We start from the raw sequence: 26,857 nt of genomic DNA, 5'->3' as shown, positions 1-26,857 counted from the left end.
ACAGATGCCAACTCTCCATTCAAATCACTCCTTAAATAGGCTCTGCAAAGTCTGCAAGCACTAACCCTGGTCTCTAAAAATCCTCTCATCTCAGCATCCCACCAGAAAAAAAGAAAAACTAATAGCCTAGTTAAAGTGATGGTTTACAGTATAACCATCCTCTGGGTTTCTCAGGGCATTTTCACTAACCATGCTTAGTCTACTTATTTAGGCCTTGAACCTGAAGAGACTTTCATGCATACTTTAACCTTATCTTTAAGCAAGTGTGGAAGTCTGCAGGATTGAACCTTTGATTGTAAATTATCTGGGGGTAAGGACTGTCTTTCTTTTGTGTCTTGTACAGGGCTGAGCATGTTATCAGTAATTAAATAATAACAGCATTGTATAATTTTCTCTCTGCAGTCTGTGATGATGAGGTGCTCCACATATCTGAAGGAATTTTGAAAGTCCTATTCCCTTTGCTCCCCATTTACCTCTCCTCCATTCCTGTAGGTGTCTCATCACAACCATGGTGCTTCTGGCTCTCAGAACAGTCAGAGAGTCTCTAATACTTTCAGTGGCCAGGAGGAGTCACTGTGGAGTAAAGTGAGGCCCTTCCCTGTTAGATCAGGGTCCAAGTACACTATGTGAATTATTGTACAACATAAATGTTTAGTTGTTTACTTCTTGGTGGGTTTCAATGGTTTAACAAGAACTACAGCAGCATCTTCCGTATATCTTTATTTGCTTAAATTAACAAAATACATTTTACATGTTATTTTCAGGTGAACTGCTTTTGCTATCGAGATATAATGCCGCAAGCTGAACATTTACAACTTAAATTGGCTCATTCTTTTGAGTTTTTGTTTTTAAATAGCAAACCAGCATTCTGTAGGAAATAAACATCTACTGCAATATTTTTTCCAAATCCTCTGAGTACAAAATGTTAGCTCTGTTACATCTTGTTCAGCTAAGCAGACACAACTTATTACCAAAAAACATGTTAATACTTTATTAAATACTTTTTGGCATAATAAATACAGTACTTACATTACACTTCTTAATTATACACCAGCTGCACCTGAGTCCAGCAGCACCAGATGAATTATGAGATTAGAAAATTGGCTACACAACCAGCACAGAGCTCTAAAAAGAGGACTGTGGTGGCAGCATGAGAAGACCACTTGGCCTGTCTGATAAACAAGCTATAGCTAACATGTTATAAAAGCCAGGAAGTGTATGGTAAAGCCCTTCTAGGAGATGCTCAGCAGCCTGCAAAATTGAGGCCATAAAAGATGTTACCAAATTCTTCAAGGCAAAGTTCAATGCTTGCTCAGGCAGCAGCACATTATCAATAATGCAAATTTCTTAGTGGATGTGCCATAGCTCTTCATCCTGAGTTTAGTTTGACACCTGAATTTGTTGCTTGCTTACTCTGCTCTGTACAGTACCTTGCAGAACTCAAACATCCCAGTGCTGCCCTGATAATAAAACTACCTACTTATAACTTATATGTGTCCTGCCCCCACTCCTGCCCACACTCCTGATGACATTGCCAATCTACCATTCTTCAGGAGACTTCTATGGAGCTCCTTGAGCAAGTGCTCTGCAAAGAATTTCAGTCAAGTAAATTTGTAGACACTTTGAACTCACTATTAATCAGTTCTGAAGGGTGGAATCAGATTCCAATAATAACCAAGGAAACGAGTATGACCTAATTGGATCTATAGCTTTCATGATAGCTGAGCTTTAATTTGACCTACTGTGCCAAAGTGGCCACTGAGGCAGTTTGGGAGAATCAGGTAGAGGCCACATCGAGGCATCCTCTAAAACGTTTTAAAAATTTGATACATTTATAAAGGTCCAGATTATAGAAAATGAATAAAGTGAAGCTTCCTGTGCCACCTGGCACTGTAGGCCTCCTTTATAATCTAAACCTGGAGCAGTTCCATGCCTGTAGGCAGAACAGATGATCAAACTTGAGCACATAGAAATTAGATCTGGAAAAGACCTTCCTTGTCAGTGCAATTTTTATTTCTACAAGAAATTTTTAAACTATTAAAGACTCTTAATATCCATCCTTCAAAAATAGCAATGTAAATAATGTGAAGATCAATTAAAAGAAAAGCAAGGTATTTCACAATGGAGACTCTTCTTAATTTGTTCCTTTAGACCCACGTATGGCAGATTTCACAGCTCCAGCTACACTATATCCTGCAATATGGAGGCATCTACAGATGGACTATTCTTTCTGCATCTCTTTGCTTGTGTCACTTTTTGCCATGCCCTTATCATTATCTCAGTAATTGTTTTGTTTGCAATTCCTCTGCCATTCTCTGATTCATGGATGCTTTATAGATCTAAGATGAATTAGCATGGGATGATTAATGGCTGAGGGAATGAGTAGACTGGGACTGCCTGAGAACCTCATGGAAAGAAAACTGTGGTGGTCTTTGCTTTCTGGGACAGCTGTGAGAAGAGGGGTTTACATCAGGTTTCAAACCATACTGCTGGTTCCCAAATGGTAATGCCATTTTGGGGAAGACTATCCTTTCCTTTCAACTACAGGACTGCATCTCACTGTTGTTCTGAGGGGAAATGGGATTATATGAGCAGGAAGGGGGAAAGCTGATGACAATTAAGGTGTTGTTGGAAGCTTTGGGCTACTCAGCCAGGCAAGTTGATGTAGTTGCAGTGACTTATTTTACAAAGGGCCCACTTGGCAATTGCATTTGGTGGGGTCTAAGACTATGTAAGTTTGTTGAATCCTTTTCCACAGCCAACATTTTAGTGGTTATGTCACTAATTCAGCATCCAGACCTTTGTAGCCAAATTTTCAGAAGAGCTCAGGGCCAGATTTCAGCATTCTCCAGTCACAGCTAGATGTTTAAAAACACTCACCAGCACTCTGGGCACTCTTGAAAATCTGGTCACTTACTTTGGTGCCTACGTGGGAAGAGAGTTCTCTTGAAAATCTGGCTGACTGTGAGTAGTGAGCTATAAAAAATCTGGCCCATATTGCATAAGATTGTGTTTGGGTGAGAAGCTGCAGTCTTGTATCTTTTGACTGGTGCACTTCATGTGACCTTTTGTCTCTTATCACATAATAATAATAATACCTAGCTTTTAAGTAGCATTCTTCATCTGTAGTTCTTGCTCAGTGTGACCCAGCAGTCTGGTGGTAAAGCCAGGAACAAAACTGCAGTATGATGATGCAAGTCCATTATTTTATGCACTAGGCCATGCTACCTCTGCAACCATACTGCTTTCAAGATAGACACCTAAACCTAAGGCCCCTTTTTGAATGTAATGACTAGACTGGATTGTCTCACAATGAAAAAATGTACAACTTATCCATATGATAAAAGGGCATGGACCCATCACTGAATGTCTGCAGGTCATACCTGCACAGTCAACCTGTGGAACTCTTTGCCAGAGGATGTTGTGAAGGCCAAGACTATAACAGGGTTCAAAAAAAAACTGGATAAGTTCATGGTCCATCAATGACTATTAGCCAGGATGCGCAGGGATGGTGTCCTTAGCCTCTGTTTGCCAGAAGCGGGAAAGGGAGACGGGATGGATCACTTGATGATTACCTGTTCTGTTCATTCCTCTGGGGCATCTGGCGTTGGCCACTGTCAGAAGACAGGATACTGGGCTAGATGGACCTTTGGTCTGACCCAGTATGGCCGTTCTTATGTTCTTTCAAATGTACCTCATTTTGGGTGGCATCATTCATTTTAGTCCCAAAGTTACCTGCATTCCACACAAATTTGGTGTACCCGGGCTTTTATTGTTAAAATTATTCACATCAGAAAGAGTTAATTACACTATAGAAATAGATCCGCCATCCTTAAGTTTCCTGGAGGAGTAATATTTTTGTGCTCCTCATTCAGAATCTTTGTTATTTGTTGTGTCCCATATATTTGCATTGGAAGGTGGACAGAAATGACAGCATATCTTTTCCTACGGAGTCAAACTGCACAAACCCAGCATGCTACACCATACATGAGTGGTATTTCCCTGTAGCGGGTAACCAACAGAAAGGTTGTGAGAACTACTTCCATGAGCCAAGAGGGTATCCTTTAATGGTAGAAGACTGAGAATTTGAAGCAGATGAAATCAGAATGTGTTCCTAATAACCCATGAACATATTTTCTATAATAGTTGTGTCTCTTGTAACAAATTCATGTGCTGTAGACATCAAATATTGCAGGGGTAAAACACAATCCTAAATTGAGGGCTTGACAGGTAGATAAGGGGAAATCATTTTCATATATTTTTCAAAATATATGTATCCATATGTAAATCTAAACATATTAGGTTATTGATTTTGAAACTCAAAAGGACACAGTTAATTAAAAAGGTATTAGAACGTTATCATTTCCTTTTCAAGTGACAGTATGGCTTTGGGCTCTTTGCCATATCTTTCAAAGTTACAGGAACCAGGGCACTGATTGGAAAAAAAAAATTCTACATTTAAAGGAATGTGCATTGAGAAATGCTTTTACTATTGACCAGAAAAAAGGACATAGGGTGCTCTGTCAAAGTACTCCACGTATACTACATGAATACCTATTAATACTGCTTAAAAATAAAGTGCTCCCTGTCTGGGACCTGATACACTATAATAAGACATGAGTCCAAGGATGAAAATTTGGGACTGAGTTATTAAGAATAGCCCGAGTAGCACTCTATTTTCCATTAATCACCTGAAAGTGCTGGATCCTATTGGTCAGTTATATTAATGGGAGAAAGTTTATGGGTCAAATCAAGGGAGATTTGAAGTACAACAAGACCCCAGTGATTTTGTGGGGTGTTTTTGGGCAGGGCGATGGGTATTTTGTTTTGATGTTTCTTTTAAAACAAAATCAGTTCAGATATTGGATTTCAAAATAGCACAGCTCTCCAAAATCAAGGTGAGAGATTAATGGGAAAAATTTACCATTGTGCTCAACTAAATTAATTCTCTCTTATTGCTTATGTGCAATTATAGCAAAACTTGCAAATACAATGTGCTGCTGCTCCTCAAATGTATTGGCCTGAACAAACAATAAAATAAAATGTCAGCTCAGTCCATGATATTTAATTTCAAGAATTGTTAAATGCTCCCATGCTGATAGAGATGCAGCAAAGCATTACTATACCCTATGTCACAGAAAAAAGGCCTCTAAATAGGGTGACCAGACAGCAAGTGTGAAAAATCGGGACAGGGGGTGGGGGGTAATAGGAGTCTATATAAGAAAAAGACCCAAAAATCGGGACCGTCCCTATAAAATTAGGATATCTGGTCACCCTACCTCTAAACCAATTCTAGTCCTTTCACAAGAGTGTGAATTATAAAGTTGTTGCCCATCTGACAAGACATTAGAGTTTCATCTTATTTTGTTTCCCATTTCCCACTGTAAACATATGCATTAAAGCAGTCATTTTCAATAACTCAGAACCTCTTGGTTGTGTTAGTTCTGAGATGAATGACAGAGAGTATATTCATCATGCATATTTAAAATACTTTTGCATATGCTGTAAAATACTTAGCATATTTTGAGCTCTTGAAACCTGCAGAAATAAGTGTACTTATTTATTCTTTAGTCAGCTAATACCTCAAACACTACAGTACACTGCTTTTTGATAACTAGAAAATTGTGTATAAGTTGGTATTGTCCTAGATAAAGGAAATAAAACCTCGATTCCCACCCTATTGTCTGCTTATATATCAAATGAATACATATGAAAATGTTGATGTATATCAGAAGAACAAAGCAGTCAAATTACACCAGAAAATACAATATTTTATATTGTTTTTACCTTAAAATGATCTGTATTGATTTGGCTTGTTCATCCTGAAAGACTTTTACAAGCTGCCAATCTTTGGCAATCACAATTCATGTTAAGAGCCATGATTGTACTGCCTAGTTCTCAGTTTCCAAGTGTAACTTAAAAATTGTCAATTTAGATGCCTATAAGCATTGCTTGTTTTTCCATTTTCCTTTCCAGTAATTCTTTTAAACTGTTCTTCCTGTGTTTGAAGTATAGGTAATCAGAGAGAGAATGGCTGAGTCTGGCTTTTTCAAAGGGTCTAAAGCTCAGGCATTCCTTGTTATTCGCAAAGCCTCTCTCCTCTTGGTTCTCTTCTTTGTCTTGATTTCCTTTCCCCTTCTCCAGTCCTACTTCTCTCAACATTTCCTCCTTCTCATCACAGTAGGACTCTTTGAAATCTTTCACCACGTAGTCTGGTTTGCTAGACAGATCTCGGGGCATATACAGCTTGTTGTTTTCATGATGGTACATGACAGGACTGTACTGCTCTGCTTCATAGCAGTTGTCTTCCTCTTCCTCCTGACATGAGCTTCCCTTGGCACTCTCACCATCAGAATGAAATGAAATTCCTTTCCCTTGGCTTTTCTGGGAAAGGTCAAAAGGCTCTTCCTGTTCCAAGTTTCTCAAGACACCTGTTTGGGACAGCGTAATTCTTCCTCTTCCAAAACCTTATGGTGGTTTTAAAAAAAAAAGTTACAATTTATACATAACAAGTTTATTTAATACTGCCTTTCTAGTCAAAGCATGGTTTGGGCTTAGATTTAAAAAAATAAAATAATGCAATTTGTGTGAGATGGCAGAATATTTAAACATTGAGGGCCCTTACAGAGTATCCTTCACCCAATTAGCTCCAAGCACTTAATAAACATTGGTCTCTTGGCACCCCAAGAGTTACTGTAGAAAAGCACTATCTTACCCTTTTACAGATGAGTAAACTGAAGCACACAATAGATTATTGAACTTGTCACAGTCGGTCAGTGACACAGCTAGGAACAAAAACCAGTAGTCCTGACCTCCAGTTGACTACTTTTGCTACTAGATTTACCCACTTCTTTCCCCTTTCATATTTTTAACTACACCTTGATCTTGATTGTCTACATCACAACCAAAGTTCTAATATCTGCCCATTTATTGGGAGGAAAAAAGGTATAAAAACCTGTTAACACATTTTATGGCTACTCTGTTTCCAAGGCAATGCTATTAAAATGGTAGACCTTATCATTTCTAAATAATACATCTCCATTTAGCTTGCTCTTCCTCATTTAGTGGTGCTGAAAATCTGCTATGAATTATTCCGTACTTCTGCTAAGTTACTGGGGAAATCATAATCAGATGATATTTTTGAACTGTGTCTTAGTTTCTTTCTCTCCATAACAATACTCATATTTGTCTTGTCTCAATATTTGCCTGAGCGTCTGCTCTGTTTGTTTCTCTTCTGCTTGTTTGAAAACAGAAGTGAGCCCAGACTATCACCTCAGATCCAAAAACCCTCCAACTGTGAGGAAGCTCAAATCAGGATTCCAACTTTGCAGTTTGAACCCATCTTTTTTTTTTTTTTAAATCATTAAGTGAAATCCTAGTCCGATTGAAGTCAATAGCAAAACTCCCATGGACTTCAGTGGGGCCAGTATTTCACCCATTAGTTTTATTTCCTCCGTACCTGGCAACAACTTCCACAGAATGCATGCAGCAGTTACTGTGTGACAGGTTTTGTTTCTTGAAAGGGTTTATCGCCTGGTGGAAACTCTTATAAATTCATCTGTTTCATGGCTGATAAGCCTGAGGGGGTGAAGAATCTGTATGCACTGAAATGCACATAACCTGCTTATAGTTTTGGGTAAATTAAACTCCATTGTACTGTAAGAGACAAACACGGGGGAGAAAACCCTGTACTGTAAATATCAGGTCAGCTAAACTGTTGCATGTTAGGACCCACTTCTGATTCATTTTAAGACATTATTAAAATCATGTATTCCAGGCTATAGGCATCCTAGCAACTATTAAAAACACACTAACAAATTCCACCTAGCTCAAAAAGCCAGTTAAGAAAATCTAACTTAATAAAATCTCTCTGCCACCCAGATTCCCAAATGAAACCCATGCCCCAACCACCTCAGTTCTGCCCAAATGCCTGTTTGAAGAAACGGGCTTTGCAGCATGTTCTTCAAGAGTTAACTAATGAGGATTGTTTAGACCAAGGTGGGGAGTAGATTTCAAAGGTGTGGGCCCTAATGGAGAAAACTCTCATGAATGCTCATTTCCTTGTAAACTCAGGGAGCTCTAGCTTGAGTTCCTTCTCTGATCTCTGCCCAGTTTGACCCAGCTGTCTCTCAGGTGGAAAGATTCTAGACCATTTGGGGCTTTACAGGTCAAACCTGATTCTTTGGAAGCCAATAAGCAGTCAGTGGGGATCATGGGGCACTGGTGCCCAATGCTTCCCTGTGAGATACTGCAACAAAAAATCTGCTATATCTTGTACCAGTTTCGAGCCTCCGAAGGATGTAGCCCCTTATAGATCACCGCTGTAATAACCAAATCTTATAGTGACCAAGATATGGCTCATGACAGCATGGTCAAAATCTGAGAGGAAAAAATTGCAATCTCCTGACCACATGAAGTTGGAACAAAGTCCTCCTGGCCACTGCTCCGATTGCATGGTCTAAAAACAGCTGGGAATCCCACCAAATGAAGTTGCAAATCTTACTCAAAAATAATGGAACTATACCCTCAATCAGGAGGGTCAATATAATCTCAGCTATGTCCTCCAATTGTTTCTTCAACCCACCATGATCACCTTGGTTTTATCAGGACTGACTCCCAACCAACTTTCTCCCATCCATGGCCCAAACTTATCAGTGAGAGAGAAAATCTACTGCACTATCTAGGCTCGACAAGATGGAGATACAAGGATGATGGATATTGGAGAACAGTGACAGGTCAGGCTGGGAGTAATGTTTTAGAAAATATTGCTGTGGTTCAATAAATCTCTCTCACTCTAATATAATCTCCCAGCAATATGAGTTCAGTAACTTCTAGTATCAAAAGCAGAGAAACAACTGTATCTTCTGAGATCTATGTTACTGTGTCCTTTACAGTGTTGTTATGTGCATTCAAAGCATTGCAAGAACAACCTTCTTGCTAGTTATTACCTTGAGAATGAAATCCTCTTTCCATGACCCCGTGTTTGACTTTCATGTGTCTGGTGAGGTTTCCCTTCAAGGTGAATTTGCTGGGACAGTAGAGACACTTGAATGGTTTGCTGTCTGAATGCAAGTGCATGTGTCCCATTAAATTGTGCATTCTGTTAAATTCCTTCCCGCACAGCTGTCAAGAATAATGGAAATGAAAATGATTTATTTTATAGATGCACCTACAAGGCAAGCAGGTAAATACAATCTCCCCTTGAGATGAGAATGTACTGCAGCCCAGACAGCTTCTGCCAGGAACTTAATTTTATCATTCCAAACTGTGTCCAAAGAACAAAAACAAACTGTCACTATAGGAATGTGTGCTTGGGCTTATTCTGTCCAGACACATTCATACACAGCTAAGCAAAGACTTTTTTTTTTTAATGACATAAGAATCAAAATCAAGGCCCCTTCAGAATCAGAAAGCCCATAGAATGGGGATAAGAGGCTCAGTTCTATAGGCACAAGTGTAAAATTCTGTTCAGTCAGGCCATATACTTTCTGCTTAAATCTAGACCTTAATCAGGAACAATACCATACCATGATGAAACGTGGAGAACTTTTGATGAAAGATCAGACAGGTGCAATGTATCAGTAAAGCAGTGAACCTGTGTATATCTTCCCTATCCATGGACTTCAAATAACAGAAGCTTTTAGCTGAAAGATAGTAAAAGCAATTCCTTCCCTCCCCGTCCCCTCCATTTTTCTCTGATCCTCTCCTCTTCTGTGTACTAGCTTCTGTATTTTATGCCTGTGATGAGTAAGCTGGAGTTTAGACAGTCTTGTGGCTGCAACAATGACTCAGGTTTCCCTGGAGCATGTTAGTGCCAGCTCCAGCCATTGATCCAGCAGGTTTTCCTTTGATGAAACAATATGTTGGGGTTTTGTTTTGTTTTGTTTCTAGATGTCTCCTTTCATTACCTCTTCCCCTATAAGCAAAATGTGCTCTCAAACACACAGGCGTTTGTTAACCCTGTTATAGACTTCTGGACTTCCAATCCCTGATAAGGATGTAACAAGTAACTTTATTTCTTCCTTTCAGATTGGTGTCTCCCCCAGTCAGGAATGTTTCCAGCAGCTGTAGAACCCGCTGCATGCTGTCCATTTGAACTCCTTTATGGAAGAATTTTAGCCAAAGACTTTTCCAAGTTGAACTGATTAATCTGCATCTTTGTATTACATGAGCCCAGGGGCTCCTTAGCTAAATATAGCGCTTTCTATGGGAAGAAAATGCTAAAAGAGCATTTCACTAGATTTAAACTAGAAACCTTGGTTTCATTTGGATTTGGATTTAGATATTTAACATAGTTTTGGGAAATCTGCTATACCATTGTTTGAGGGATTATTCAAATTTGTCAAGCTGTCTACCAGAATATCTGCTGTTGTGGGGGAAATTTAAAATTGTGGGCTGATCATGAGTAGAATACTCTTCCCTCTCTTGCCCCCCCTTTTTTGACACTATAACTGCTTCCCACTTTCCTCAGAGAAAAGTTAACTGGACTATTAAAAACTGCATGATATCTGAGTATTATTTTAAAATCTACGATGATAGAGTTTAATGAATACTGAAAAAATCTGAAAATAGTCACTTGCATTTTTAAATAATTTGCTTCCACTGTGTTAGTCCTTGTTTTGCCTTCTGCAAATATGCTAGCAAGTTTATTGGCAAAAGTGTTTACAGAAAAAAACAGTTTTAACTAAATACTTCAGAATACTCACAGAAAATAAATTATTAGTTTGTAACTGTGAGTATTCACACAGGACACTTGATTCTAAAAGTTATTCATCCAATTAGGAAACCGGACTCTGTGTACTATGCATCCAAGAAAAGTAACAAACCTTATGGGTTATATTTCAAATTTTGATTATTGAATATTTGCAATGAACAGGCTATGCACCATTTATAGTCAAGAATTATTTGTAGGAATTGTAACAAATCATTTCAGACCTATACATTCGACAATTATAAACTGTTCATAGACAACTGACTCATTTTCTGCTTGTGAAATCTTGTTTCGTCAATTGAATAGTTGCCCACTACTTGACCACCTCTATTCACAGCAGATTGTATACAGAAATAATAACATATGCAGATTTCACCATGATCTGGATCTCTTCCATCCTCAGATTGCTGTCTGATGCTTTTTTAATTTAGTTTTTTGCTAATCTTTTGTAGTGGTAGTGACTGCAGCAATTGACTTACCATATTCTGTGTGATCAAATACTACAGGATCAAACTCTGCTCTCATTCACATTCAGTGAGCAATTCCTATTGAAATCAATGCCTCAAAAAGCATCCTAAATATGTTGGGAGGGGAATGGAGAGGCAAAGGAGTGTTGATTAGCTTAGTAAAATCTATGAAGGGCAATAGCTGCTCTTGACAGCAGCTGGACCAGCCTATGATATATTGATGGTTCTCTGAATTTAAAAACCCCTCATAGAGATGAACTGTGTTTTGCCAAACAGATATTTTTTAGCATGAGGTCAACTATTCTTCCTGTTACGGCTAATCTGTTTCTCAGCCTAGTAGATACTAGTACCTATACATCTAAAACACTAACCAAAGAAACGGAAGTAAAACACCAGTCTGGATAATTAAAGTAGTTATTTTATTTAGGAATCTTTATAAGATATTGGGTGTAAAAATGAGTTCTGTAAGAAACTTTTTGGCCAGTAGTACATATTTTTGCTTTCTTTACTCTGGAGGAAACAAAAGGGCATACAATATGGCACAACATGGGTTTTAGTTTCTGGACAAAGAGGACAGGGTTTCCATTTCCCTGAATCATTCACAGTTTCAGGGATGGAACACAGCTAAATTTGCTACTGACCCTAAAGCCACTTTTCGCTAGAGCTGAGGAATGTAGTTGGAATCTGAATCTGTGATGGGGGGAGGGCGGGGGAATGATGCCAAGAGAAAACCCATGGGAGAGGTGCTACAGGAAAATAAAACAAGGGAAATAAAATTATATCTTTTGGGTAGAAGGGGTGGCAGTGAAGGGCACTATTACATGGTGAGCTGGTCCTGGGGTTTTGGGCTCAGTTCCACTCTCTGCCAGGCTTAGCCTACCTTCCCAACTGAAGGGAATAAGTTCCAGGGTCACATGGTAGAAGATTGTGACTCAGAGTCAGGTCTGTGGGGATATAAATGGCAGCCTGAGTTCAGGGAACAGGCCAGAGAGAAAAAGGGAGCAGAGAGGCTCTCCTTAGGTCCTAGACAGACAGCCTGGGAGTGGAACCCTGCTGGGAGCCGGCTAGGAAGGCTGGAAGACAGTATGTTGGAAGAAAACTCCACCAGAATGTAGTAAAAGAGGCTCTTAATTCCCAGGCAGTGAGATCAACAGGGAGCAGACAGTCTACTGTGAGAGATCCCAGGTCAGGGGAAAGGACATGGTTTACATGTGGAACTTATGTTAAACTGGTTTATTTGTGAGAAATAAAACTCCGTCCCTGACAAAAAGGAACTGAACTCCTATAGCTGCTGAGAGAACTGCTGCTTTGATGCACTGGCCAGTGCGTTTGGCCTACTGGCTTACAGGTACTTCATTACAAAACTTTGAGTAAGCTGAGCCATTTGTTCATGCTGTGCAGTAACCCCCAGCAGAAAGCACTACCCTTAGAATATGTCAAGCATTTTACGGGTCTATACAATTTTTTTATAGCATGATTTCATTGTCATTGGCTACTGGTTTGAAACAATGCTCTTGGATGTAATGGGGAAGCTTGCTATACACTAGCACCCTCCTGGGCAGTCTTGGAGGAGAAGCCAGGGACTGAATGAGCATGAATTAATCTCTTACTCCAAGATGGAAGCTTCCAAGTGTACTTGGCAGTATTGGAGAGAAAACCGTATTGTTCTATATTAAAGGTCCAAATGCTATTGATATCAGTGCCGACGGCAAACTTCCTATTAATTTCAGTAGAAGCCGTCCTCACATTTTACTATAGCAATAGTGTATCATTGGGAGCAATTGCTGTAGAATACTGTAGTATTTTTTTGTTAATAAGGAAGCCTAGACTTTGTTTTTTAAAAGCTGCAAGGATCTTCACTCTTCAGAGAGCAAGCCAAACGAGATTACAAGCTGCAGCTGGGTGAGGAAACACAAGGCACAACTATTTTCTACTCCCTAGCACCAGATAGTCTGTGCGTGACTGTGATTAGACATATAGGAAAGCCTTGTGTTTTCTTTTGCTATGAGAAAAAAACCACGAAAATTGCGGCCTGCAGTGAGATAGAAAGGCCACTGCTGTGCTGTCCTTCCCTTACATTCTTCTTCTTTTATTTTTTTTTTCTTCATAAGAAGGGTGTTCCTTTCCTCACAGAGAGAGAGAGAGGGAGAAAGACTGTAAACTGTCCAAAAGGACCGTGAGAAAACAGGAAACTTTGAAAAGTACAAGAGAAAGCAAGATGAAATCTATTTGCAGGCGGTTCCCTAGGGACATATGAGCCATTGTTAAGCAGGCAGTTCATGCAGCTATATCCTTCCTTCTGCTGAGGAGGAGCTTGGTGCCAAAAGGCTGCTATCTGGTCATTGCCTTAACCCTCTGAATACCATCCAAAAGGGCTTGACTAATCCAAGTTTCCTTTGGGGATTCTGCCAGACAGGCAAGGGAGATCCCAAAAGCTAGGGCCCCGATATACTCCTCACTTACAGCAGTACAACTCCATTTGATTTTAGAGGCATTACTTCTGATTCACACCAGTGTTGTGGGAAGAATCTGGTCCACTTACTTGTTTCTGTTTTGAGAGGGGACTGGGTGGAGCTAGGAAAAAAAACAGGTGTTCCACTGAAGCTTTTGCTACTAGCTGAAAAACATGTTGCTTACTACTCCAGTTTGTTCTGAATCAGAACGAAAGGCTGAAAGTTTTGAAATTTCCCATAGATTAAAAATTTAGAAAATAATGTATTTGGTACCATCAAAACATTTTGTTTTGATAAGGTAAAAACGTTTTGTTTTGGTAGTATCAGGACAATAGAATATAACATTAAATACAATATGCTATAATGTTAAATATTACTGTAATAAAATACTATTGTAATATATAAAAATATGAACAAGCAGAATTGAAATGAAAGTCAAAACAAAATGTTTCAACATTATTGAAACAAAACAAGAAAGTTGAAACAATTTGTTTTGACTTTTTTCCATTTAAAATTTTAATTGAAATAATTATATTCCTGTAAAACATTTTGATTTTGACAAAACTGCAGTTTCCAACAGAAAACTTTAATTGAAAAATTTTTGATTAGCTCTACTCTTGGTTTCCCTTAAGAACCAATCTAGTTCCAGACTGTTGAATGAAGAATTTACAGAGATTGCATCCAGATCAATCTCCAAGTGTTTATGCAGGAACTGGAAAATATTGCTTGCTAGGCATTTATGCTTCACTCAGTTACTGTGTGCGTAATAGTTACCCAAGTGAGAATGAAACATGCAAGTTTGGGAATTTTAAGATAAAGCTATATTACTGAGCCAGGTGGTAAGTTAAAAGAAGTAATACATAAAAGAATAAAAAAGGATGATTGTACAGGCCAGCTTTAAGCAGGAAAAGAAACTTGAATAACGTCTTCCCTATGAATTAGAGGTGGGTGTAAACCAGAACCACAAATCCAAATGCCTCCAAACTTAGGGGAAGTTCAAATCTAGGTGTGTTTTACATCCCTTTAATTTCCTGTGTGCTGTCTTGATGGAGGTAGCAATCCTGCCTAAGATAATCCTATGTTATTTGGTTGACACCACGAATAGGCAAACAAGTATTTTTCAGAAGGCTGTTTTGTTAGGATACTAATGTCCTGGCCAAATTTCAATTGTAATAGGGCAATTACATTTGGCCTATTCAAAATCTCCCTGTAGTTCTGTTTTGCTATGATGTACTTTGTGTCCTGCACCAGCTATGGTGTAGAATTATGGTGCACTGTTAACATTGGTACATTTCTGTGACTCCCAGGGTCAATGTCTTGATCTGTGTGTTTAATGGGTGCATCAGGTTGTTGAGCACTTTGTCTTCTTTTAGAATGAAATATGCCAGATAAATGTCAGGTTTTTTTATTATCATTAGACTAGCAACTACATTAGTACTCACTAAGGAAAAAATACAATTTCAAGATTGAGAATACTGATAATATTTAAGGGTGTGTGTGTGTGTGTGTCGGGGGAATGAAAAATAATCTGGAAGTTCTCCTATCCAAAAAAAGGGGTGTTATTCCTGCCCTGAAACTACTTGGCTTAAGAAAAGAAACCAAACAATTATTTTGAAAAGTGAATTTGAAAAAAGATGTAATATTCTTTTAGGCATTGCTTTTCCAATTGCATCCGGCCACACGTAATGAAATCTCGGGAGCATTCACTGATGATGTACCTCTGCAAACTCATGAGAAATGCTTACCTTGCATTTAAAGGGCTTGACATCAGAGTGAACAATCATGTGTGCCTTCAGAGTCTGTTTCTGCACAAAGCTCTTGAAGCACAGGTGACACTGGTAGGCTCGGATATTGGTGTGGATCAACACATGTCTCTTCATGTTGGCTAGCAGAGTAAACTCCCGGCCACAGATCCCACATTTGTGCTCTTTCACACCCTTATGGAAACAGAGAGTCAGAAAACTGAATAGGTGTGCCTGTTTCAGTCATGTATTTTCAAAGCCGTTATATGAATATATATTCAAGCTGTGCTAGTGAAACCATGAATAAATTCAAAATTCTTGTTAATATCACCCTGCTGAAGTGGTAGATATTTGGATACTTTTTTCTTCTGGTCAATTTCTGTAAGATTCTAAAAGGTGGAAAAAGAAACCATAAAATGTCTATACCACAAAACAGTATAAATAGGACTGAGGAACAATAAGTGTCACTTCCCTCAATAAGTTTTACAGAGCAGTCATATCAGGTTATTCTGCCTCAGCTTTCAAACTCTGTTTAGCTAATATTTTGCACTTCTATAGAGCTTTCATCCAGGGATCACAGAGCACTTTATGAATATTAATGTAGGGGAGCATGTTCTCCATTTCACACATGGGGGAAAACCAAAGCATGGGGAAGTGAAATCACTTTCCCAAGGTCCCACAGGAAGTCTGTGGCAGAGCCATTAGACTGAACCCAGGTCTCCTGATTTCTGTTCTGTGCCTTAGGCACAAGACCATCCTGTAGGCTATAAGAGCATCATGTGATTTTATTAGTGGTGAGAAATGATTATACAACACTGGGGGGGAAATTTTCAGAAGTATCCAACTCAGTGGTTCTCAAATTTTTCTGCTGGTGATGCCTTTCACATAGCGAGCCTCTGAGTGTGACCCCCCCTTATAAATTAAAAACACTTTTAAAATATATTTAACGCCATTATAAATGCTGGAGGCAAAGCAGGATTTGGGGTGGAGGCTGACAGCTCACGACCCTCCAAGTAATATCCTTGCGACCCCCTGAGGGGTCCCGACCCTCAGTCTGAGAACCCCCGATCTAACTCCTTTTAGAAAATGGGTCGTAGCAGCCTGTCGCTTGCTTTTGAAAATTTTACCCTGTATTAATATCATTAGGACACCCAAATGACAAACCAATGACAAAATTCTGCTACCCTACTGTATAGCTTAACTACCAATTGCATGTATACCAATAGCATGCCAAACATGTATAAACTAATTAAGTGAGACATAAAATAACTTGCCAACATCTGATAACATTGAGCCTGGGATAATCTCTGTTGAAGTCATTGGTAAGATTTTGACTTCAGTGGGTATTAAATCAAGCCCTATGTAACAAAGAAAGAGCCTGCCTCTATTTTGAAGAAAAATATGGAAAAATAGTACCTGCTCAATTTTTGTAAGAAGCAGAGTCATGCAATTAAGTAATAATATTAGTGGCGCTGGGCATTTCATGGGGATTATTGACCATCCCTGGGGATAAGACATTAACTGTGGATACGAATGATAGCTTTGAGATACCCAACTACCTGATCTGAGGCTGCACTCAGGCAGTTAGACAGCTAAGTACTTAAATTGTGCTCACAACTGACCTCACCTGACTAATTGTGGGTGAAAAGTAGAGGCTCTTTCTTGGGCAAGAAGGTGTTGCATTTTTTAATTGCAAGTTTTTATTAGACTTTTAGGTAAGTTTAAAATTATAGAGTAAATCCAAAGAAGGGTTGATTCTACAGAAGCGACAGTAGGGGAATTGGGAAGAAAACCAGAAGTGAAAATAGAGATTGTTCTTTAAAAAATTAGCTTATAATACTTAAATTTTGCAATTTTCTGTGTTCTTAATGTTTAAATTTAAACATTAACCCAAAGCAGACCCCTGGGGGAAAAAACACAAATCTGAAAACAATTCTTCATAAAACATATGGGTGTATTCTTAGTTTATCAGCACTAGTCTATTAAAATGCATTTTGATTGTTAGATTAAAATTGATCTTTACAATATGTTTGTGATGCTGGGATAGTTCTGATTTCAGTTGTTACATATAATGTTGAAAACTCTTTTCTGTTTTAAAACAATCTTCAGTTATTCATTCCAAATTATACACTTAATCCAAAACCTATTGACGCCAGTGCAAAGGCTCCCATTGATGTCAATGGGCTTTGGATCAGGCCCTTTTTTGCCCAGCTCTAGTCACTTGTACTCTGGATTATTTCTACATAACATGGTCGAGGTTGGTTTGATTTTTCTAAATATAGTGCAGAAGCTGCTTATACAAAATCTGCCAAGCAGTAATATACTTGTCTATGCACAGGTATAAAAAAAGTTCTGTAGAAGTTTCATTGCTAAAGATCATTATACAAAACAATGGTTTTCATGAAGATAAAAACCAAACTGGAGCAGAGGATGTGAATTGAAATTTGGGAAGTAATACAAGCAACTTGATTGACCTCCTGGTTATGGTCTTTTTCTTGCATTGCCTTTGTTAAGACTAGAGCCAGTTTCTGTTATTGGCCATACTGTTCTGGTTCTCTTTGCATAAAATTCAGATCCATACAAAGGCCCTCTACAAGGGCCTGTATACCATGTCAGTTCTTTTGGGAGACTTAAGTGGGACTTTAATGGTGCATAATCCTTCTGCTGGCCTTCAGAGCCGGGGCAAATTTAATCATTAGTGACTTACCTTGTGGGTTAAAGAGTGTTGCTTGAGATGATGGGGCTGTACAAACTCCATGCCACATTCAGTACAGATGTATGGACGGATGTCTTTGTGCTTCATCATGTGATTTTGCAGCTGGCTTGGGTACTGGAAAGTTTTATCACATTCTGTGCAATTGTATTGTATAGGACCTCGATGGGTTGTTAAATGTCTCTTCAGCTGGGCCAGGGTTGGAAAGTCAAGACCACACTCCACACAAATGTTCTCTCGGCCACTCTCATGCTTGGACTCGTGGGCTTTCAGCTCACTTGGATAGGCAAAACCTCTGCCACAGATCCTACAGTTGTAGGGCTTGATGTCACTGTGTTGCATCATATGTCTCTTCAGGTGACTGGTTTGGGTGAAAGCCTTGTGACACACCTGGCACTTATGTGGTCGAGTGCCCTGGTGTGTCAACATATGAGTGTGCAAGTGACTCAGCTGCTTGAAAAGCTTGCCACACCGAGTGCAAGCATGAGGTTTGATGCCGCTATGTCCCAAGATGTGGGTGACCAGGTTGTACTTGGAAGTGTAGGACTTTTCACACATTGGGCATTGCCATCGTTTTTGTTCTCCCCCTACATCAACATAATAGCTGTCGTCAATCTGGAGGTTGACATCTACTCTTTCCACCTTCTGTTTACTGTCACCACTTTCCCTCAGTTCAGTCCTCCTGAATGCTGGCTCCAGGGGTCTTTTCAGTTGGAAGGAATTCCTCAAATGGAAGTTTGGGGGCATAATAAAAGGAAACATCAAGCCAGGGTGGACTTTTGGGTAATAAGAGTAAGGAGTCTGCACAAATGCAGAAGTGTTGGGCCACATCATGTTGGGCTTTACTGGTTCTTGTTTAATGGGCTTGGCTCCAAAGTGCTCCAGATTTCTGTAGAACTGAAAGCCAATGTTACACAGATCAATCATTTGGGAGTTGTATTTGGGCTGTGTGGGTTGTTGGTACATCAAAGAAAGACTGGGGGAGCATACGTTGTTGTTTTCAGATCCATGTGATGGTGATGTAGGATCTCCTGTGGGTATAGTGTGAGGCATTTTTGTGGGCATGCTTTTGCGTTTCCGGGATCCTCCTTCTAAGGATCCATGAAAGGTTTCTATATCCCCCAGGGAAGGACCATACTGGAACTGTGCAAGCTGTGCCCTGAATTCTTCACTGAGTGGTGCAGTTCTGTGTGACTTCACATCAGGGTCCATTGGCTGCAGGCAGTGTGATGTGTGTGTTTTGTCAACATTGAAACATACATCCTCATTTTTCATCGTATTTAATTCCTTCTGCATTGTCTGCCTTCCTTCAAAAATAATAATAAAGAAATTCCTTTATTTTTTCTCATGTTCTCCTAAGGCCTGTATTTTATTGTGTAGTTTATTTTTTTTTAAATTAAGCATTTATAAAATAGTCTCATGACCAAATAAGATACCAGTTTACTTCTGCTATACAAAATCTGTCTGTTAATGGAAACTAAGAAGCTTTGAAATTAGTGCTTTAAATCAAGCTCGGATCAAACATCAGCTTTATGATCTAATGTACTGTACTTGGATACATTGTTCAGCATATATTGTAATATTGCTGTGTAATTCAGCCAACCCACTTGTGGGCCAAATCCTCTCCTTGAATGTGCACGCACAGGCACTAGAGTTTGACTCTGTAACTAAAGGATACAACAATACAAACAAGAATGCCTATATTGCAGTATTGTGGTGACATAAAAATTCAAAGCCAAAACGTTTGAAGGTTGAACTTCTTTATATCATTAACTCATGCTGCTGTGGAGAAAACAATGGCAAAGTGAGTTCAGAACACTGTGTACCATCAGCTTCCACACTGGATTTCCTGGTTCCCAAAAGGTGGAGATAAACATTGTATGTGTGGTTAGGGAGTGAGGGATTCTTCTGTTTTTAAAAAAGAAAAAAAGCTAAAATGTTGAATGGAATTCATGTGGGCAATATATATATTGTTTTTTTACCTGAAGCTTGTCAGGTAAGTAATGCAGCATTTAAACAAAGAAAACATATTTAACTTAGAATAATATCAACTACCTCTTCAGCTTTCCAAAGCAGCTGACAACCTGAGTTTGCCAGCTCTACTTTGGCAACATTTCACTGCCTTTTCATGCAATAAAGTCATTAGGCAAAATCCCGAAATCCACGTGCAGTTTTTATGCTATTGACTCCAGTAGGAGTTTAGCCTGAATAAAGATATAGTAAAATATCAAGGATTTCAGAATTTGGTCTATTTAAATTAGATCACTGGGATTTCATATTGACCCTACAATGGTACATGTTTTTTTGGTGTATTGCAGTCTGTCCAGGATGAGGTTAAAAGAAAGAACCAGACACATTTTTGCTTTGCCACCTATGACATGCTGAGGCAAGTTAATTTGATGACAGCTATTAATAACCCCATTCTTGGGAGGCGTGGAGATGGTCAAACAGAGCTAAAGAAGCTCCAGTTTCTTTATCAGGAAGCTCCAGTTTGGCGAAACTTGCTTGTAAAAATAGATGGAAGATACATGGCCTAGATAGGGTGTGGAGAGCAGAAGATATCTAAAAGACTTGGTCGCAAGCAAATCATTTAAATCTTTTTAGGATATACAGGAGCAAAATCTGAGGAGTTCTGGGGAGGTATCTGAGGCAAAAGGCTAGGTGATGCTACTTTTCAGTCACCCGGCAGATAAAACAGACAAACTTTTAGGATAAGAATCCTCACTGATGGTAGTAGAACTAACGGAAATGCCTCAGTTCATGAAGGAGGAACAAGTCCTGGGGCCTCTAGACTTATAGTTAGTAAAAACAGAATAGTAATAGTAATAGCAGAATCTAATGTTCTAGTCTGAAAAAACTCTTCAAGACAGGGAGTATAGGGGCTATCATCACCTAGAGCTGAATTCCCATCCAAATCCAGTCCCTCTTTTGGGAACACACAGTGGTTTGGTTTATAAAAATGGGAAATCCTTTGAGACCCAGAAGGGACTTAGATGACTCCTTCTCCCCACATTCACAGGGGGAAAATGTCAGGCAAATTTGAACTCATTTTAAGTTATTCTAAATGTATGTAATTTTAATTTGAAATCCACCTAGGTCTCAAAATGTAAATCTTCCCTAAACTTTATGGGCCAAACCTCTGCCACAGATCTTACAGTTGTAGGTCCTGCTCCTTGTATAGTCATTTACATCTGTGCAAAGTACGTAAAATGTTAAACAAGTGTCAGGTAGTGGCAAATCAGGCCCTGCTGTCATTATTGTAATACTGTCAAGAATCTATAGAAGCCACAACGAGTAAGTGCCTTGGTAGGTGCTCATTGCTCTGTTGTCTCTATGCTGCCTGCTTTTCTCAGCTTTCATTATCTTCATTGGTGTCTGGGGATTTCAAACCATCCTGAGACTGAAGTAGTGGCAGAGTGTTTGAGAGTCTTTTCCTTGAGGTAAAAGGAGCATTACTGGAGAGGAATCCTTTTATTGCTCAACAAAAGTATTAGTCACTTTCACAAAAAGCTTATGTCATATTATCCTATAATGGATTACCATATAAATCATCAGATCAGGTATACCTGGGAAAGAGGGAGTTCAATTATTCAAGAACCACCATTAACACAGAGGTTGGGTGCAGTCAGACTGAGGTGAATGAAGGACCTGAGGTGGGAGGGAGAATAAAAAAAATCAAATAAAATATGCCTGCAGTACCACTTCTCATAAATAATAAAATAACATCTAAGGGCCCCAAATCAGGATCTGTGACTCTTAGACTCTGTACAAACATAAGGGGAGACACACCCCTGACTGTATACATTTGCAATCTAAGTTTTGCTATGGATCATCTTGTCATTTCTGGCTTATTATTATAGTTCTGTCAAGTCTGATACTATAGAAATCAAACCTTTTTATTGTTCAAGACAAGCAACAAATCTGGGGCCTGCTCCTACTGCCTCTGAAGTCAATGGCAAAGCTCCCATTAACTCAATGGGAGCATGATCTGCCCTTGGTTATAATCTCACTCCATAAAAGATTGTTAAACCTTTCAATGGATGACCAAATTATAGAAGGGACTCCAGACTTGATAACAGATTTAAGGATTAATTCCTTCACAGACATAAGGTGTAGTGCCTTCTGCTTTAAATAACTGTGCTAGAAGACATCATGTTACAGTACCTTTTAAAGAGCATATTTCCTCATTACTTTACTTTATTTCTCTTTAGAAGATCCCTAACTGACTCTGGAGTTAGGTCCCTCTTTTACTCTCAGCAGCTTAAAGAATTTTTTTTATCACCTTCATCTTAATTATTTCATAGATGTCTATCATTTTTAGCATGTAATCACAGCATATCTCCTTTCCTCACTCTTCACCTAAATATTTGTGTTCTATACATAATAGTGATCAATAAGCTTTAGAAATTAGTTTGGTTTAAGTCTGGATAAAAATCTAAAAGCCTAAGTATCTGAGCTATCTAAGCTTCTTGAGTCTGAAAACACAGTGTGGAAATCTCACCAGGACAGAACTTCTCATGCTATCTTGGCATCTGAAAGTTTTAAAAAACATACTGTATCAAGACACTTCATAGCTTAAAAAAGGTTCCATTTCAGTTGGAGTCTTGAAATAGGTAGAGAGTTTCAAGTGATTCTGTTTCAAGCATCTTTACAGTGAGTTGGGAAAGCTGTTGAGGTTTTTCCCGAACAAAGCTTCTGTACCGCTATTTATAAGTAATGTTGTTATTGAATTAACTTCCTTGAAAGAGGAAGAGAGTTTTTAACACAGAAAATGAATCACCTCTTATTTTCTCGTTTCCAGGCATAATATTTCCCCAGAAGAAAAAAACCAAACTTGTACATATATCATGCAACTCATTGTACCAGCATATATATCTTTAGAGTCCCAGGGGTGAGATCCTGATCCTATTGAAGTCAATGGCAAAACTCCATGTATGGAAGCCATTACCAATTATTTGGAGAGGCAGAAGGACACCAGTATAAATGCGAGTGGTCTAAAGAGCTCCAGCTTAGACTATAACTACCCCTTTGCTTCACAATTGCTCTGCTGCTGCTACTACTCAGCAGAGATGATAAAAATAGAAATGAGACCAGAATGAGTGAGAACTGAAAAATTAAAAACCCTTTAAGATAGGAAACCCATACTAGTTTGATGTTCGAGTGGAGCGTGGGTCGAAGATCTGGAAACAAGCATGAAATGGAGGCTAGTGTGGAAAATATAATGGTGGTAGATTTGGGCACAGCTCCTGTTAGCACTAATAGGAACTGTGTGTTTAAACAACCACATCTGATTCAAAAACATAGCTGAATGTACCATGTCAATTCATTCCTGCTCTCCCCGTGGGGGTTGAAATACTGATGCTGGGATTTGGGGGGAAAGAATGAATTGTAACTGCATTTTTTTACCATTTGATTACTTTGTTTTGTGTACATTATAAAGAGGGTCAACTGACAAATAAAATACTACTATACTCCTTCACTCCAGCTGAGCAAGTGAAAGATTCGCAGATCTCACTGTGCACACATCTGCTTTTCAATAGTGGACATTTGCAAGCAGTCATTTTAATGACCCAGTTATTGCTGACTCAGTAGGTTTCATGAGCCTCTCCTTTACATAACTTGCCCCTAAGTTTTGTTTTGTTTTGGCCAAACCCTGAAGTCCTTACTAGTTTTTAATCATTAATCCTTCTATCTACCTTAGGATTCGACTGATTAGAAATTAGACCTGTAAAAGACCCATTTGGTCATTCAGGCCAATGTAGAATTGTTCCCTACAGAATATTAGCAAAATATTTTGCCAAGTACAATTTAAATCAGTGAAAGTATTAAGAGTATTCAGACAAACGTGAATTTGTGTATTACCATCGGCTACAATCTTTCATTTAATTAATGTGAATGAATTTGCAAAGTTCTGCCTGAACCTATGTATCTGATCTTGCCTCACATTTCCCACTCCTCCTTTACTTCAGCAACAATGACCTCTTTATTTCCTTCTCCCATTCCTACCTTCATGCTGCCTCCTATGCATGGAGTAAACTCCTGCTCCCTGAGTGCCTCTCTTCATTCATATCTCTCCTAAAGCCCCACTTCTTCTGTAAAGACCACAATTGGAAAAAAAATGCAAATAATAAAGGAAGGTCCAACACATTTTCAATGCTTAACTAATGAGCATAATTTCAGGATTCGATGTTTAGTATTTCTCACTGCATGTGTTGCGCAATACTTGGCTGTTTTCACAATTCCTCATGCTCTTTTAGGCGTACTATTTACCTCATTTCTGCTGCATGCTTGAGGGAGCTGTAGTAAGCAGAGATAGGTCTGAGGTGCAAAATTAGATCCAGATCTGAACTTCCCTAAGGTCTGAGGATGGTCTCATCCTATGTGCCAGGTCAGACCCCTCTGTAGCTGTAACTTTGTAAATGTCATGTGTTCAGTATTTCTCCCCCACACTCCCTCCCCCAATCATCTCCCTTGATGTACAAACAAAAACAACAAGGAGTCTGGTGGCACCTTAAAGACTAACAGATTTATTTGGGCATAAGCTTTCGTGAGTTAAAACCTCACTTCTTCGGATGCATCCGAAGAAGTGAGGTTTTAACTCACGAAAGCTTATGCCCAAATAAATCTGTTAGTCTTTAAGGTGCCACCAGACTCCTTGTTGTTTTTGTAGATACAGACTAACACGGCTACCCCCTGATACTTGATGTACAAACAGACACAGGTGCTATTTGCACCTAGCTAATGTGGAGGCGGCTCATCTCACTGTTTGGTACCCAAATGCCAGATTATCAAACCATTGCTCTTTCTCGTCCACTTAGAGCACAAAGCTGTGAAAAAATGATGTTGTGGGCTTCAGATATGCCATTGTGTGGGCTTCAGATATGCCACTCACTGGAGAAGACAAGGAGCAACTGTAACTCCAGTTCCCCAGTCCTCTTTCTGGTATCTCAGATCTTCTTGCTGCTGCCAGGCTAATTCACTTTCGTTTTATGCCAGCTATTTCTCTTTCACCCCTGATGTCACATTATTTCATATACGTGGAAGGTACAGCAGGGTGCACTTTCCGTCTATGCTCCCCTTGCTGAAGTAACCACACATGCAAGCACATGAATATGGAAAATGGGCTGTGGCAGCCTTGTTGCTGAGTGAGTCCTGTTTCTCCCTAAAACACTTGTGGTGTAAGCCTGCACCATGTGGACTGAATCTAGTAGAGAGATGTTTAATGTAGAACAAAAGCATTTTTCCCTACACTTGGCAGGGGTATGTGTGAGAGAGAAATTGTGCTATCATCAGGCAGAAGTGAGGTGGGGGTAGGAAACTCCTCAAAAAACGTTGGACGTAGAGACGCATTAGGGAGTCATAAAATCGGAAACCTTGGGGAATGAAAGGGCAGAGTTGAGAAATGTAAACTTTCTGGAGCTTTAATAAATCTCTTCTTTTAGTACCAACCGCCCTTTCACTCTCTCCCTCTCTCTCTCACATACACACTCTCCTTTGTCTACAGGAGGTCCATAGGACTTGAGCAACAGCTTAAATTTAAGCATGTGCTTAAGTGCTTTGTTGAAGAGGGCTGTTTTCATGAATTGAACCTAAGTGTCTTGCTAAACTATGGATATCTTTAAGATACAAGACGGGTGGTCACCTTAGCTAGTTTATTTCTCTTCCCTTTTTCTGTTTGCTGTTGTTAATGGCATTGGAATTGGAAACATGTAAACAGTTGCTCATGAACATGATCTGGAATGATTTGAAATCAGGAAGTGGACAGGATCAGGTTTTTCTCCCTGCATGAACATGATACTGTTGAGAGGTTTACTGTCTTTTCACTTCTCCCTGGGAAATTACCTTCATGTGCTGATTAAGGGCTGCAGGATAAAACTTCTTCTTTCCAGCAAGAAACATTTCTCATCAGCATTATCCTGTAAAGTGGAACTGATGATTTGGCAGCTCTTTTAGAGCCTGATCCAAAACCCCATTGAAGTCAATGGAAGGACTCCCAATGACTTCAATGGGTCAGACCCTTAATGATTTTCCATGTAATTTGTCACAAGGCTGGCTCCCCATTGGTAACTTTTCTTATTAAATTAACTTGATTCAATGTGATTTAGATTTAACAGGTGGCATTCTTGACATGTCACTTAACACTTTTTTATGCAGAAGAGCCTCCAATAATTTTTTATCAGTTACACGCATAAGCCAATCAGCTGAAAAAATTTATTTTCTGAAGGATTTGAACAGTTTAACACGACACACTAAAAGAGCCCTAATAGAAACACGTGGGTTTCATTTATAGTTGTATGCAATTAAATAATAGTTGGTTTCTTGGGATTATATAACACAATATTGTATCCCATGTTAGTTTCGCTGGATCTGTTTTTAGCACATACCTGACTCACTTCAGGATTGATGCTTAAGCTTTTAAGTTATTTCTCAGGCTCTCGGAGCTATCTCCACAGTCTGAGCATCCCAAAGCAGCACAGCTGCATTTGTCTCACCTGTGAAAATGATGCTAAGAATGAGAGACAGGTCATCTCTAGTCAAACGGAAAAGCAGACAGGTTTTCATTACTTGAGCCACATCTCTGTTGTTTCACTGCACCTTTAAAAATATTTGTTTTATGTCAATCAATCACCCCTCCCCCTATGTTTGGGAAATAGTCTATTTGCACTATACTATCTGGCTATACAGAATGTAAAGTTTCTGAGTCATTTTGGGCATGCATGTCCATTATTTGTTTTTCATACCCTGGCAGACAGATATTTGCTAAAAACACT

At 39.1% G+C, this 26,857-nt stretch overlaps 2 protein-coding genes across 5 annotated transcripts in view; one reads left to right on the top strand and one right to left on the bottom strand.

The window, feature by feature from the left end:
- Nucleotides 1-26,857, top strand: part of PTCD2 (pentatricopeptide repeat domain 2) — a 119,607-nt gene that overhangs the window by 67,338 nt on the left and 25,412 nt on the right. The window lies entirely within an intron of this gene.
- The window catches only part of ZNF366 (zinc finger protein 366), a 40,096-nt gene continuing 13,946 nt past the window's right edge, over nt 708-26,857 (bottom strand). Inside the window, exons 2-6 of one of the 2 annotated variants that reach the window (XM_005288223.5) lie at nt 21,653-21,734; nt 18,081-19,393; nt 15,377-15,568; nt 8,949-9,123; nt 708-6,467 (exon numbers count right to left, since the gene is read on the bottom strand). In XM_005288223.5, coding sequence (XP_005288280.1) covers nt 5,932-6,467; nt 8,949-9,123; nt 15,377-15,568; nt 18,081-19,382 — 2,205 coding nt within the window. In that variant the 5' untranslated portion in view covers nt 19,383-19,393; nt 21,653-21,734 and the 3' untranslated portion in view covers nt 708-5,931. The remainder of the gene's footprint in view (nt 6,468-8,948; nt 9,124-15,376; nt 15,569-18,080; nt 19,394-21,652; nt 21,735-26,857) is intronic. The other variant, XM_005288225.4, reaches the window with a different exon arrangement.

The sequence above is a fragment of the Chrysemys picta genome, chromosome 6 (genome assembly GCF_011386835.1).
Source record: "Chrysemys picta bellii isolate R12L10 chromosome 6, ASM1138683v2, whole genome shotgun sequence".
NCBI lineage: Eukaryota > Metazoa > Chordata > Testudines > Emydidae > Chrysemys > Chrysemys picta.
The sequence above is the reverse complement of the archived record's forward strand: the minus strand, read 5'-3'. Positions and strand labels throughout refer to the sequence as shown.